The sequence below is a fragment of the Neomonachus schauinslandi genome, chromosome 11, assembly GCF_002201575.2.
Source record: "Neomonachus schauinslandi chromosome 11, ASM220157v2, whole genome shotgun sequence".
Lineage (NCBI taxonomy): Eukaryota > Metazoa > Chordata > Mammalia > Carnivora > Phocidae > Neomonachus > Neomonachus schauinslandi.
Genome location: NC_058413.1, coordinates 89,651,085 through 89,666,438, shown reverse-complemented (window position 1 = coordinate 89,666,438; position 15,354 = coordinate 89,651,085). Strand labels below are relative to the sequence as shown.

Here is a 15,354-nt window from a genome sequence, read left to right as displayed (position 1 = left end):
TGGTTACATGTATGTATACATGTTTGCATTCTTGTTCAGTTTATCTCCTTGGAGTAATTCTTGGAAGTGGATTATGGCTTAGAAATTGTGGTACAGTTTAAATTGTGATTCATAATGCTAAGCTGCCCTCTAGAAAAACTGATATCCTCCCACCCACCCACGCATACAGTGTAAGGGTGCTTATTTCTCCACCCTCTAACTGGCACTGGATATTGAAAAATCTTACCAGTCTAAAAGGGTATCTTAATGTTTTTATTTGTGTTATTAATGAGATTAAACATCCTTTTCTATGTGTATTAGTCATTATTTCTTTGCTAAGTCATCTGTCTTTCCCCTATTCTGGTGTGTGTACCTTTTAATAGCTTTCAAAGAGGAATTTGAATTTGTGATTTTGAATCTGTTACAAGTGTTCCCCCCAGTTGGTTGTTTCTTTGGATTATGGTTGTCTTTAAGCAGTGTTTGTTTTGTTTTGTTCTGATGTTGTGGTTCTTTAAGCTGCATGCTTACCTCCTCAGAGTAGAGGAATTTATTGTAACTCTGCAGTAGCCCCCCTGTAATGGTTAGAATCCAACTACTATCCCAGTTTAAAATCCTCCCCTTCCACCCTTGAAACCCTTTCACTTGCAACTACTAAGCCTAGGACACTGAGTTGCTCCAGACTGTTGAAGAGAAGGTACTGTTGGGTATTTTGGTCAATATTATCAGAATCTAAAAAAATATATATATATATTATCAGAATCTGCAAAATATAAGCTGCTCTAGCTTCTATGTGAAAGTTTCCCCCTAAGTAAAGGGAAAGGATTATCAGGCCTTTATATTAAAAAGAAAGAATAAACAGTTACCTGTCAGCCTTACTAAAGTTTATATTTTGTTATTTACAAATAACCCACGTTCATACATTTAAGAAAAAGAATGGGAGTGTGCCGTAATTTAAATGCAAAGAAGAGAACAGGTTAATCACTTTACAGTATAGTACATACGCCATAAAAAAATCTCTTTGGGCTTAGTGTTGGAGATCCTCCTAGCCCAGAGTCCTATTCCATTTCTGTCCCTGCTTTATTTTTTAGTAGGTAGTTTTGTATTGCATGAACATTGAAATAAATGGTGTAATACTGCTCACAAATCACCATTTTATTTATATATATGTATGTTACATATATATTACATGTTATATATAAATATATAACATGTAATATCTCATTTAAACTTCAACACCTATTGGAATAATTCCATTTTTCCAATGAAGAAAGGAAGATCTAAGGCCTATTTCTAACAGTTATTAGTCCATACCTTGAGTCAAAAGCTGAAATTTATAACAAATATTCCCTCAGATAACTTAGGTACTTTTGCAGAGTTACATTTTGGGATTCATTATTGCTTCATCTGTGATGATTGTCCTGAGTTTATCTATAGTAACATGTTATCAAAAAATATTATCACTAAATGCTTATTCTACTAGATTTGATAGTATGGTCTAGTTAACCTTGAAAGGATTTTACTTAAGATGTAAGACCTTGATCTTCTAATTCCTTTGCTTCTGTAGAATCTCCAAAGCATGGCTTTTTAGTTAGTGTTTTTTGTCCCATGTATCATTTCTTTAGAGTTGATGTTTTTTATTTTTATTTTTTTTAAGATTTTATTTATTCATTTGACAGAGAGCACAAGCAAGGGGAGTAGCAGGGAGAGGGAGAAGCAGGCTGCCCGACGTGGGGCTCGATCGCAGGACCCCGGGATCATGACCAGAGCTGAAGGCAGTCGCCCAACTGGCTGAGCCACCCAGGTGCCCCTAGAGTTGATGTTTTTTAAATAGTGATTTCACAAACTCCGTTCTCTTTCCAGGTTTTTCTTTAACTCGAAAACTAATGGCAGTGGAGGTACACTGAAATAAGGTAGGAAGTTGAAAAAAATGAAATGTTTTGGTTTGTCCTTACATCAAAATTAAAGGAGAAAGCAATACTTTAAGAACATTCAGGGCATTATGAAATGTTGGCACATCAGGTTCCAAAAACCAATGACTTGATTCAAAATCCACATGACCTGGATTGTGCCAATTGGCTAGTAAGAATAAACCTTAGTTATTTTGTACCACAATTTTTCCATCTCTAAAATGAGGATCTTTCCCAGTTCCTGCTCTGCTAGAATGTAAAAGCTATTATGTGTCGTCTTCAGTACTACAAGGTCACTTGACTTTTCTTACACTGTTTTACATCCTAAACCTGGAACTTTTTCAGTTAAGTCTTGTTTCTGTGGCCCACCCACTACTAAGCTTCTGTGGCACTTAACACAGTCTGTTTACTCTATATGTTAATATTGTTTGTAATTATCTTGTATGTTGTCTTAGCCAGCAGCTTGAGGATATAAACCATATTTGTATCCCTGGGGTTTTGAACCTAAGTAGGAACAAACTGTTTGTTGATTGGTAAGTAAAACTTTGAATCTCGAACATACAGTATAATTATTTCATAACTGTACAGAGGTATTGCACTCTGCAGTGATGAAAATTGTTATTGAGGCAAAAGGTCTGAGTTCACTTGATGTTTATTATTTTAATGGCTATAAGAGCTAATATATCATTAAAAGAATTTTGAACTCTTTTGAGTAAATATTGGTGTTAATAGTATTTTGAGGGTTACTTATCATCTTTGAGAATAAAGCCCCACCTTATTTTCCTGACCCTTGTGTCTCAGATGTGCTTAAGTCTGAAACCTCGGTGTTATCCTGAAAGCCTCCCTACTTTTGAACCTCACATTCATTCAACCATAAAACCCGGTTGCTTCTCCTTTCTTAATTTCAAATTCATCTACTTCTTTCCATCCCCCTTACTACAAATCTAGTCTAGGCCATCATCATCTAATTCTTCGATTATTCTAACAGCCTCCTAACTGGTCCCACTATCTTGCCCTCTTCCAGTCCACACCATACCCAGAGCAGTATTTTTGCTACACAGTCCTGGCTTGTATTTTTTTTTTTCAGTGGCCTCTCAAGATAAAATGTAAGCTTTTTAAGAAGGCCTACAGGACTCTACAAACATGATCCTTGCTTCCTTTTCTAAACTATGCTCTTGTCAATGTCAAGCTGTACTCCTGTATTTACAACTACCTGCAGGTAAATCTCACGCTTTTATACAAACTGCATCTTCTGCCTTGGACACACTTAAAGTTCTTCTTTATCCCCACTTTAACTGGCTCCTACTTGTTGTGCAAGATTTAGCTTGGAAATCTCTTTATAAGAATTTTCCCTAAACCACTACACCAGGGGGTGGTAAACTCCATGGCCTATTTTTATATGGCCCATGAACTAAGCTAAGAATGTTTTTTTTACATATGTAAAAAGCTTGTGAAGAAGAAAAAGATAGGGGCATCTGGGTGGCTCAGTCAGTTAAGCATCTGCCTTCGACTCAGGTCATGATCCAGGGTCCTAGGATCCGAGTCCCGAATTGGGCTCCCTGCTCAAGGGGAGTCTGCTTCTCCCTCTCCCCCTTCCCGCTGCTCGTGCTCGCTCTCTCAAATAAATAAAATCTATATTAAAAAAAAAAAAAAAAGACTGTGTAACCAAGACCATTTGTGGCTCACAGCACTAGACTGATAAGCTTTTTAAGAGATGCTGTGCTTTTATTCAGTTAGGTCACTTTCAGGTAGTGTGCCTTTGATAAAGCAATGTACGAAATATTTAACTGACTAAATTTCTTATTTTTAATTTCTCTCTTAAAAAATAAGACACTCAGGCAAAGCTCTTTGGAGAATTCAGATGAGTAATGAGTATCTCATTTGCTTTTTAAAAAGACAGCATAACAAATTAGACACTTGCAGAAGCAGGCTTTAATGAATTTGAACACAAGGCACAGGTTTCCAGGTGTATGTAAACTCCTCTCCATTTCACAGTTGCTTGCTTCTTCGATCTCTTAATCCTTTTGGGGAAGGAATGAGAATGTTTGAACTCTTATTCAAGCTAGAACTTCCTTTATAGGGCTTAATGGTCTTTGGGTTTGGGGGGCTGGTATTTTGTTTTGTTTTTTCAAAGAACTGATCATCTGAATTTTAGGACTTCTTGAAGTACATATTATCTTGTATTTCTTTTTTATTCACCTACCACTAGCTAGTTGTTGCCTCCTAGATCCTGTTATGGTTAACTGATGCTTTTAATTTCGGGATCAACACAGACTCTCTTTGTTGGTTTCTCCAAAAGAGTATTTTCTTCCTCCATTGTATCATTACAGTCCCTTTTGGCTTTTGTTTCTTCCTCATGGAATAAATGTGGGTGCTCGATGCGTCCCCTACGTACAAAGTGCTGGATCCGGGATTCTAATCCTTGGCATTTAGGACGATCCATGAGGGGTTTATATGTGCGCATTTTCACTCCCTCTACAAAGGCACTGGTCTGCTTTATGACAGAAGGCTTAACATTTCTCCATTCTATCACTCCATCCATCTTTGGTCCTATAATATATACAATCAGATATTACATGGATGCTTTACCACAACAGCATCACCTCCAAACTTTATATAAATCTACCTCTCCCCATGCCCCATATAACTTTGGTTCTAGTAAATAATTGTATCCTAGGATTCTCCTGTCATACCTGTCCCACAGGGTACTGCAACGGAGTCCAGTCCTTGTAGCATGCTATACAACATGTGTGTTTTAACAGCATGATTAGCCCATAGTTGTTGTAGATGGGTAACATTGAACTCCTGAACCTCCCGGTCATAAATCCACTTGATATTTTCAAACTTACAATCATACAAGACTAGAGGAAATTCTACGGCCATACTAGAGAGAAAAAGAGACAAGAAACAGTATGAAAATACACAGCAGCCATCCAACAGCCTTGTATTTTAAGAACAAGGTGGGGGGAGGGTAGGTAATTGGGTTAAAAGGAGGGGAAAACTTTTCAGTATTGAGTAACAGATTAAGAAAATAAAAAAAGATCCCTAACCTTGAACAACTTTATAATTTAAAAAAAAAAAAAAACTAAACCATGGATCAACTAGTTAGGCTTGATCAAAAGAGGGTAAATTTCAGTGGTAACAGGTCACCTAGAAGTGAGCTGACTTGTCTCACCCATAATGCTATAAAATTATTTTTTATATTTTTCCAAACTTGTTAATTTTCTATGGTATGAAGTAAAAACTAGATTTCATTGCTTAGGAATGAATTGTTGGTTTATCTGACCTCAGCCTCCTCTCAAAAGAAAAGTCTGACTGTTCTTCCCATCTTTCCTACCATTTCAGACACTGAAAATTAGGAAAAATTCAAAAGTACAATAGTATGACTACCCAATAATATAAAGCAAGGCAGATTTAATATGAATAGTTTGCTCACTTTTAAACTTCACCTAACAGAACCTCACAATAATACCTCTCAACATAAATTCAGGGGGAAAAAAATTTAGAAATGAAGGTTATTTTATTTACGGGGCCTGGTCCAAACACCTATTTCTTACTAATGGGACAGAACGAGAGAAGAAAAAGATAGCCCTCCTACATGTTCATAACATTCTACAAGAGAGATTAAATTCTTCATGAAGACAAAATAAGTGACCTAGTTAATCAGACAATTGTTGGGAAAGGAAGATATGTTAACCTTCAGTTATTTAAAATATTTAATATATTTAAAAATATTCTAAAGGCAACACTTGTTTTGTTTTGTTTTTAACTTACCTGTATTGAGGTTTCTGGGGGTTTTTCTCTATGTTCAGCAGCTCATCAATAATCTCTGGCTTCTCCATTCCTTGGCCAATCAGAAAAAGGATAGCCATCATACAGCGGACTTGATGATAAAGGAATGCCTGGCCAATCACTTCAAACTGACATAACTGGAAAGGTTCTTGCCATCTCTCATTATCCAGGCTCTGGCCCACTAGCTGTACTTGAGCAGACAGAATAGTCCTCTGAAAATTAATGACTCCATTGGCTACATCCATTTTACATAAGTTCCTAAAATCATGTGTGCCAACATACTTCTGAGCTGCATAGTTCATGGTTACAATGTCTAAATCAGCACGAGGGAAAAAATAGCGGTAAGTCCGCTCCAGACAGCTGAATCTAGCACTGAAGCTAGGTTCCACAGGGGCCCAGGCCAGTACACGGATGTCTGGAGGGAGTACCCGATTGAGAATGTGGGTGTAACGAATCTCTTTAGCAGCATCGTTGATTTCATCTTTTACATTAAAATCCTCTGAAGTCCTGCCCTTCAGAAAGTGAGAACGAAGGTCGAGAGAAATCACCTGTGGAATTAAAAAGAGATGTTTGTTTTGGAGACACAATCTGAACTCTTAATATGTACACCTAGAATATGTTGGTATTGCTTACTTTGAGAAAGAGTATAGTGGCCCTTACCTGTCCAAACGCACTAACTCCTTTGTCTGTTCGCCCACACCGGTGATAGTTGGATGTCTGTCTGCTTTCTACTAGTCGAGTCTTGGTTAGAGCCTCAAACAGTTTCTCTTCAATTGTATTGTTTGTGTTTTCCTGACTGGCAAAGCCCTGGTATCCCCAGCCCAGATAGGCTATCTTTAGGGCTACATGTCTTCGACCATGAGCACTGAAATCAAATGCACGCTTAGCTTTTCCACCTCCTAAAGAATTTTCTCTAACATGTGAGTCTTTGTTGTTGGCCTGTTCTTTTTTAAGTCTTTGTACCTCCTGCTCCAGTTCTTGTACTCTTTTTAGGAGTTTCTCAGTCTGGATTCTATCTGTGTCATTTTCAGCCATAATAAGACAACCAACCCCAGGAATGAAGGAATCATATAGGTCCACTCCACCTGAAAGAGAGTAAAAGGATAAAACAGTTTCAATGTGGATTACTTTGGTGATGTCAGTATCATTCCATTATGTGCAAGTAGCACCTAAGATTTAATTTAATGCCTAAAGGATATATTTTGCTTCTGTCCAGGGAGACAAGCATTAGCCTAATTGTTATGGGTTGATCATCCACAGATACTCTTCTTTTCCATCCTGTCTGGCCAGTTCACAGGGGAAGAGGAAGGGGGAGAATAAGAAAGAGCTAGCATCATTAAAAGTTTAATCAGGGAAAATGTAGATCCCATTTCTCTCTTCTTCATTAGCTGAGATGATTTAAGGACTGATGTTACTGATATTTCTTCATTAAAACATTTCCTTTTGACTTTTCATTACACTTGTCCAATCTTTTTAATCATAAAATCTGTTCATATAGTATGTATGTGTCTATTCTTTTTCTAATTTTCCAGTATTTCAGATAAAATTAGTGGCTTGTATGTTCTAACATCTAACACTCAGCTCTGTCTTAAAGGTGCTACAGTAGAGACTAGCCTGATTGATGAAACTTACCAATGATTGTACTTCATATTGGAAATAGAGCCTGAAGTCGAGATTTTCCCATTCTAAGCAGTTTTGATGGCAGAAAAAAGGTAATTACGCATCACGATCCTTTTTTTTAAGTCAAATTTATGTTCTGTACCTCTAGCAGTTAGAAGAGTCAGTCAGGAAAATGTAATTAAGATGTTGACATTCCTGTAGTACGAATGTACTACATCCTTAAAATTGGGACAGTGCTAGACAATCTATGACTGACGGTCACTTTAGTTATGGATCGTCTCCAAATCTCTTCTAAGGCCATGTTATCTAGTTCTTGGTAGCTCATTTAGTTTTTGGCCTTTGAGAGTTTCTTATATCTATGATAGATTAAAAGTTTAAATACAAAAAAAATGAAACTATAAAAGTACTAGAAGAAAACCTTTTTTATAGTTTTGGAATGGGAAGGACATTTCTAAGTAATAGATCCTGTAGAATTGCAGAAACTGTAGACAACCAAAAATGTGACTACCTGAAATTGAAAGTTGTACCAGCAAAAAATAAAATCAGAAGGTAAACAACAAACTTGGAAGAAAAATAATTATGGCAAAGGGCTAATTTGCTTAATTAAGAAGTACTTTATGAATATATACATTAGTTTTAATTTAAGGATCAAAAAGAAAAAGTCCAACAACCTGAGAGGTAAATGGGAAAGGAAAAGCATTTCATACAAAAAGGGGGGAAAAAAGCTTATAAAAATGTATGAAAAGTTGTTCAGGTCTACTCAATTTAAATGCCATTCAGATGGGAACTATTTTTTACCAAACTGACTGCAGAGAAGGTTCACTAGTGCACCACTTTGGAGAGGGAATGAAGAAACAGGCTCTGGAAGATGCCATCAGTACAGCTTCTTCAGAGGGCATTTGACAACAGCCAGCAAACTGAGCACACACATCTTTTGACCCACCTACTCCATTTCTAGAAATTTTAAAGATTTTATTTATTTGAGATAGCGCACCCATGCACGCTCTCGCAAGTGGAAGGGAGGAGGGAGAGGGACAAGCAGACTCTGAGCTGAGCACGGAGCTCAACATGGGGCTTGATCTCACAACCCATGAGATCATGACCTGAGCCAAAAATCAAGAGTAGGATGCTTAGCCAACTGAGCCACCCAGTCGCCCCTCTATGTTTAAGTAATTTTTTTTTTTTTAAAGATTTTATTTATTTATTTTGACAGAGAGATAGACAGAAGAGCACAAGCAGAGGGAGTGGCAGAGGGAGAGGGAGAAGCAGGCTCTGCACTGAGCAGGGAACCCGATGCGGGACTCGATCCCAGGACCCTGAGATCATGACCTGAGCCGAAGGCAGACGCTTAACCATCTGAGCCACCCAGGCGCCCATGTTTAAGTAATTTTAATACATCTTCAGTTGCCAGGCTGAGTTCATCCCAGTACCCTGTCACTGAAATAAATTTTAGAACCCAAATCAACCATACCCAGTGCTAGTTTCCTGACTGGATCTAGGATAGTTAACTACTGCCCACTATTTCCTATATCTCTACAATTTTTATTTTCTTTTGTTTTTTTGTTTTTAAAGGATTTTTATATCCTATAGTTTTTCTTTTTAAACTGAAAAACTAGTACATGCACATGGTAATTTACACATACGCTTGCACAAGTACGAAAAAACTTAAGAGATACTCATTGTAACATTCGTTTTAACAAGACTGTAACCTAAATTAAATCAGGGACTGAATGAATAAATGATGGTGTATCCATACGTCAGAATTCTGTGCAACTTTAAACAAAATGAAGGAAGTCTACATGTGCTGATAGAGCTGGATCGCCAAGACTGTCTTTAAGGTTCAGAAGAGTTGTATAATATGCTCCTTTATGGTATAAAAATGTACATGTGAGGGCTGCCTGGGTGGCTCAGTCGTTATGCGTCTGCCTTCAGCTCAGGTCATGATCCCAGGTCCTGGGATCCAGCTCCACATCCAGCTCCCTGCTCCGCGGGAAGCCTGCTTCTCCCTTTCCCCCTGCTTGTGTTCCCTCTCTCGCTGTGTCTCTGTCAAATAAATAAATAAAATCTTAAAAAAAAAATGAATATGGAAAGATTACTAGAGAAAGCATAAGAAACTGCCTTTGAGAGTGAGACTTGGTAAGGGGAAGGGAGATCCTTACTTAAAATTACATGTGCGGGGGCGCCTGGGTGGCTCAGATGGTTGAGCGTCTGCCTTCGGCTCAGGTCATGATCCTGGAGTCCTGGGATCGAGTCCCACATCGGGCTCCCGGCTCGGCGGGGAGCCTGCTTCTCCCTCTGACCCTCTCCCCTCTCATGCTGTTTCTCTCTCGCTCGCTCTCTAAAAAATAAATAAAATCTTAAAAAAAAAAAAAAAATTACATGTGTGGGACAACGTAGGGAATAAAGTCAGTGGTATTGTGATAATAGCGTTTTATGGTGAGATTGCAGCTATACTTGTGAACTTAGCATAACCTTGTCAAATGTACACCTGAAACTAATGTAACATTTTATGTCAACTATATTTTATTTTTAAAAAATTACCATGTGCATGTACTAATTTTTCAGTTTAAAAAGAAAAATTACAGGATATAAAAATCCTTTAAAAACAAAAAAAACAAAAGAAAATAAAAATTGTAGGGATATAGGAAATAGTGGGCAGTAGTTAACTATCCTAGATCCAGTCAGGAAACTAGCACTGGGTATTTGGTTGATTTGGGTTCTAAAATTTATTTCAGTGACAGGGTACTGGGATGAACTCAGCCTGGCAACTGAAGATGTATTAAAATTACTTAAACATGGGCGCCTGGGTGGCTCAGATGGTTAAGCGTCTGCCTTCGGCTCAGGTCATGATCTCAGGGTCCTGGGATCGAGTCCCGCATCGGGTTCCCTGCTCAGTGCAGAGCCTGCTTCTCCCTCTCCCTCTGCCACTCCCTCTGCTTGTGCTCTTCTATCTCTCTGTCAAAATAAATAAATAAAATCTTTAAAAAAAAAAAAAATTACTTAAACATAGAGGGGCGACTGGGTGGCTCAGTTGGCTAAGCATCCTACTCTTGATTTTGGCTCAGGTCATGATCTCATGGGTTGTGAGATCAAGCCCCATGTTGAGCTCCATGCTCAGCGCAGAGTCTGCTTGTCCCTCTCCCTCCCACTTGCGAGAGCGTGCATGGGTGCGCTGTCAAATAAATAAAATCTTTAACAAAAAATTTCTTAAGCATAGGAGTGTTTTTATGTATATCACTGCTTTTGTGATGGTTTTGGATTATGTCACTCATAGTTAAAAGCAAGGACTCTGAAGCCAGACTGCCTGAGTTAGACTTCCAACTGCACCCCTTACTAGCTATGTAACCTTGTGCTGTTTAATCTCTTTATGCCCCATGTTACTCATCTTTTGAAAGTAGATAATAAGAGCACCAGTTCCTCACAGGTGAGGATTACATGAATTAATAAATGTTAAGCACATAGAACAATGCTGGATATATAAAGTGCCCCCCCAAAGTGTAAGTTGTATAATGTCTGTTAAGCATTATGCCCCATATCATGTAGTCACAAGTTTTTGTGGTGTTTTTAAGATTTTATTGAGAGAAAGAGAGCGTGAGCAGGGAGATGGGTGTGGGTACGGAGATAGAGAATCTCAAGCTGACTCCGTGTGGACGCAGGGCCTGATTTCACTACCCATGAGATCATGACCTGAGCCAAAACCCAAGAGTCAAACACTTAACCAACTGAGCCACCCAGGTGCCCCAAGTCACAAGCTTTTATAATGCCAGAACTCACCTGTCCTGTCCTAGGAGCCACTAAAGGTAGCAGGAACTATCAGGCATTAGAAAGTGGGAGCAAATAAGAAGAGAGTGGAGATGAAAGCAGATGATGGCTTCTCTGGAGCTGAGTAAATGCTCCTCCAAACTGCTACCATATTACCCTGTACTATAATCTGTATTTTATAACTATTAGTTTATGATTGCCTTGGCCATTCTTTCTTCATCTGACTACAATAAAGTAGGGAATGAACAATTTAAGAACTGGGAATTACCAGAAATCTGATCATTATTTTTTCTTGCAGAAGGTCCTACAGTGGAGGGGAAGCAATGGAGGAACTCATGGGACCCAATGTACAAAAATGGGCCAATGTAGATCCAGAAGAACGAATGTTGGCAGCCGCTACAGCTTTTACTCGTATCTGTGCAGGGCAGGGTGAGGGAGATGTCAGGAGAGATGCCCAGCCTATCCAGTATGATCCCTACAGTAAAGCTTCAGTAACTGCAGGAAAGCGACCTGCTCTTCCTGTGCAAATGCAGTATCCACATGTAGAAAGTAATGCCTCTTCAGAAACAGTCTCTGAGGCGTCCCAAAGACTCCGAAAGCCAGTGATGAAGAGAAAGGTGTTGCGCAAGAAGCCAGGTGGGGAAGTATTAGTGACCGATGAGTCGATTATCAGTGAATCAGAGTCTGGTACAGAGAGTGATATGGATCTCTGGGACTTAAGACAAAGGCTCATGAGTCTACAGTTCCACGAAGACAGGGAATCCCCAGATGACATTTCACAAAAATTTAACTTACCACATGAATACCAAGGAATTTCTCAAGATCAACTCATTTGCTATCTACGAAGAGAAGGAATGGGCCCTCCGGCTTATGAACAAGACCTGATTGTTGCCAGCCGACCCAAGTCCTTTATTCTCCCAAGGCTGGACCAGCTGAGCAGAAATCGAGGCAAGGTAGACCGGGTAGCCCGATACTTTGAGTACAAACGAGACTGGGACTCAATGAGGTTACCTGGTGAAGATCACAGAAAGGAATTACGCTGGGGTGTCCGAGAGCAGATGCTTTCTCGAGCAGAACCCCAGTCCAAGCCTCAGCACATATATGTTCCAAACAATTACTTGGTGCCAACTGAGAAGAAAAGATCTGCCCTTCGGTGGGGTGTTCGCTGTGACCTTGCAAATGGTGTCATGCCCAGGAAGCTTCCCTTCCCTCTTTTTCCTTCTTAAATATTTTTTTTAGCCTCTTTTATGGGATTGTTTGGGGGTAACCTGGTTCTTTATCTCTGTCCTTCTATTTAAATAGAAACAACTAACTTGAAAGCCCATGGAACATTATACAGTAAGGACTTCACCCATCATTGGTCTTTCCTAGGTGTGTACATTGGTATCAAATACCACTTCACTTCCAAATTACCACTCTCAGATCCACTAATTGCAAGAGAAGTCATGGCAAAGAAAGAAAAACAGACCTAGTCTTTCCACTTTGTCAGATAGCACCGTTTCCGTTCTATACTGTTTTTAACCTTTGTCCAACGTGAGTTGCTGTTTTTAAAGTTGCTGGGCATTAAGCTTATTCATTAAAGAATTGGGATTTTGTGAACTTGATCTTATTTTTACTTACTAATACTTCCCAAAGTAAGATGATCACAAAACTGGGTTATGACTCTGCCTCCAATCATTACTCCCCATCACACTCTCACCACTTAAATATTGAGAGCCAAAGGAAAGGAACAAAAAACTGTTCTTTATGCACACAATCCTAAAGGAACAAAGAAAAGTAACAACATATCTCCATTACTAAAGGAACATAGTAAATCTAGAAAATTTAAATGTTTTTTAATAGACAATAACAGTATTATATGACATACAGGATTCTAACCCAAGTTTTATTTCAGAATTACTTCAATAATTTATTGCCCTCCAGTTGTCACTTCTAGAATACCATGCTTTTTATAATTTGCCACTGAGATTTTCTTGGAAATTATGCCTGTCACTCTGAAGAAGAATTTACTAAATCTGGAACTAGATGTAGACACAAATACCAAAATGAACATGGCATATTTGGGTACGGACCAAAACACTAATTCTGTTCACCTTAAACTGGTTCTATTCTTGATGCTTCTAATCCAGTGAGGATTATCTAAAACCTGGAGGTTGTGTTTTAGCATCTGAAGCCAGCAGAAATAGTTTGCTTGTTCAAGGGAAAATAGCTATGCAATGTATAAATGAGTTACTTTGACCATTACTATCTGCTAAAATATATCTTCTCCGTAATATTTAAGCTACATCATTCATCCAGTTCCACTGTGAGACATTTTTCAGGAAAGAAATAATCACTGACTCAAATATAGATGTAGGATCTGCTCACTGCAAATAAGTAAAAACTGCAAACTATCCAACAATATAGTGAAATGATTAAATGGAATATCAGTCATTGAAAATAATGGGAAGCTAATGAAAAAGTGCAAATTAAATGAAACAGGTTGTGAACTACACGATCACAGTCGTGCACATACAAAGCACAAGGAAAAATCAAAATGTAGTGGGATTAAAGGTAGTTTTTATACTTCTAAAAAACTTAAAAACCACATGGCATTTTTATATGCAAATTACACCAAAGACTTAACTCCTTTAGATTATCTCAAAGCCCAATAATTAACCAACACAAAAAGTTTCCAGAGATTATCTACTTTATTAACCAAAGAACTAGTCCAAAGGGTTTAAGCAAGTAAAGATTTGTGGCAAAAAGAGGACTTGAGCCCAAGACTCGTGACCCAGTAGAGCTTCCTCCAGCACACCACAGCACACCCTAAGCTGACCTACCGCTTGGAAAGGGGCTGCCAAATTACCACAACGAGGGAATTGGTGTGTGCGGTGAGCATCGACGTAAACATAATCAGCTATCGCTAGAGTTTCAATACATTTTTTGAAGTTAAAAGATCTAAATCTCAAAATATTTGCAACTAGGGGAGTAGGAGAACGCATTTTCCATGATAAACCTTATTTTAAACCAAAGAGAGAAGGAGGAGGAATAGCCATAAGGATCAAGAGACATGCACTATGACCAGTAACAGTGAAAAGCAATCTCCTAATTTGAAAAAAGTCGCCTCGCCTCCCTCCCCACATACTACTGGAATCCTGACCTCTACCGGTATTTAGTTCTATGAGCAAACAATTCTGAGGCAGCCGACTTAACTCCAAGTCCAAGGGCCCTCTAAAAATCGAACTAAAGAAGTTTCTACTGCTGTGAGTTTCTGCCAGGAGCTGCAAAAAGCACCAGATACAAAAACGCTGTCCTAAGCAAGATCCCACTTCCACCCATCAATGCTTTGAAGACCAAGGTATGGAAAAGGGGAAAAAAAGGTCCAGCTGTTTGTCCATTTATCCGTTCCTCTTTGTATAAACCAGAAAATAATTCATCCCCGAATCCCCTTACTTACCTTCCGGTTGTCGACCACGCAGCTTTTAGCGAGACAGGAAGCTGTCGCTTTGCGTCTTCCGCGCGCGCGCGCGCCCACGCTCTCATGGGAAGTGTAGTCCACCCTTGTGGGAAATGTAGTTCCAAGAGACGGAGGTGCAGGCTTGACGCTGAAATCTGCCTAATATTTTCTAGTCTGGCCACCACTTCTCCACCTCCGACAAAGCAGAATCTGGGGCCTATAATAATACAAGAATAAAGGATAAATTCTAGTGCGATAAAATAACGGAAAAGCAGTTTTTCAAATGTCTGCTGTCCTTATATGAAATTAACATTAAAGAACCTGGACCGATTTTATACCTACTTAAGTTACTAGAAAGTTATCATTGCGAGACAAAAACATTTGCTGTTAGAATCCACATGTGAAGTTTGAAAAGGAATTTGATAACCTCAAAACAAACGATTGAGGTGCCTGAGAATGACCGAACAGAGCTGGGGAGTCTTGCTTCAGCACCACGGAGAGATCATAACTAGGTTTTTGGTTTGTGGGTTTTTGCATAGATGCTGATCTAAATCTCAAGATTCCAGTTAGAAAACTGAAAGAAATCTAGTTCTTCTGTCCAAATTTAGCAGTCAGTAGTACAAGGAATCTATGTCAGATTATGCAGATACGGGTAGGAGGTAGAGGTTGTACCGCAAGGAAAACCGTTATCTCAGGATTGCATTAGCAAAGGGCATGTACCAGCATTAAAATTAAAACAAGCCGGTATGTGGAAACATCACAGGTATTAGAACAGGGGCAACAGTTAGAACCTGAACAACTTTACTTCCTCTTCGCATCTTTCTCATTTGAATTAATTTGTCAGGTGAAACTCAC

At 38.8% G+C, this 15,354-nt stretch overlaps 2 protein-coding genes across 3 annotated transcripts; one reads left to right on the top strand and one right to left on the bottom strand.

Moving 5' to 3' along the window:
• Nucleotides 1–1,744: 1,744 nt before the first annotated feature.
• Nucleotides 1,745–12,651, top strand: HYLS1 (HYLS1 centriolar and ciliogenesis associated). 2 transcript variants are annotated; one of them, XM_021696324.1, is made up of 3 exons: nt 1,745–1,780; nt 7,273–7,390; nt 11,359–12,651. In XM_021696324.1, exons 2-3 carry the CDS (start codon nt 7,377–7,379, stop codon nt 12,284–12,286), a joined length of 942 nt encoding a protein of 313 aa, XP_021551999.1. In that variant the 5' UTR covers nt 1,745–1,780; nt 7,273–7,376; the 3' UTR covers nt 12,287–12,651. The 2 variants fall into 2 exon arrangements, with proteins under 2 accessions (XP_021551999.1, XP_021551998.1); XM_021696323.1 differs by lacking the exon at nt 1,745–1,780 and adding an exon at nt 1,875–1,889.
• Nucleotides 4,018–14,509, bottom strand: PUS3 (pseudouridine synthase 3). Its single transcript, XM_021696322.1, has 5 exons — nt 14,500–14,509; nt 6,339–6,763; nt 5,661–6,226; nt 4,580–4,770; nt 4,018–4,436 (listed from the first exon to the last, which is right to left on the bottom strand). The coding sequence occupies exons 2-5, from the start codon at nt 6,711–6,713 to the stop codon at nt 4,126–4,128; spliced, it is 1,443 nt and encodes a 480-aa protein (XP_021551997.1). The 5' UTR covers nt 6,714–6,763; nt 14,500–14,509; the 3' UTR covers nt 4,018–4,125.
• Nucleotides 14,510–15,354: the final 845 nt, after the last annotated feature.

Bases quoted from the DNA above. Each gene is read 5' to 3' on its own strand.
- PUS3 (XM_021696322.1), bottom strand. From the start codon at position 6,713: ATGGCTGAAAATGACACAGATAGAATCCAGACTGAGAAACTCCTAAAA. The intron at 4,771-5,660 runs GTAAGTTAAAAA...TTTTCTCTCTAG, and splicing joins CCCCAGAAACCTCAATACAG to TATGGCCGTAGAATTTCCTC. The intron at 4,437-4,579 runs GTATGACAGGAG...TATATATTATAG, and splicing joins TGCAGTACCCTGTGGGACAG to GACCAAAGATGGATGGAGTG.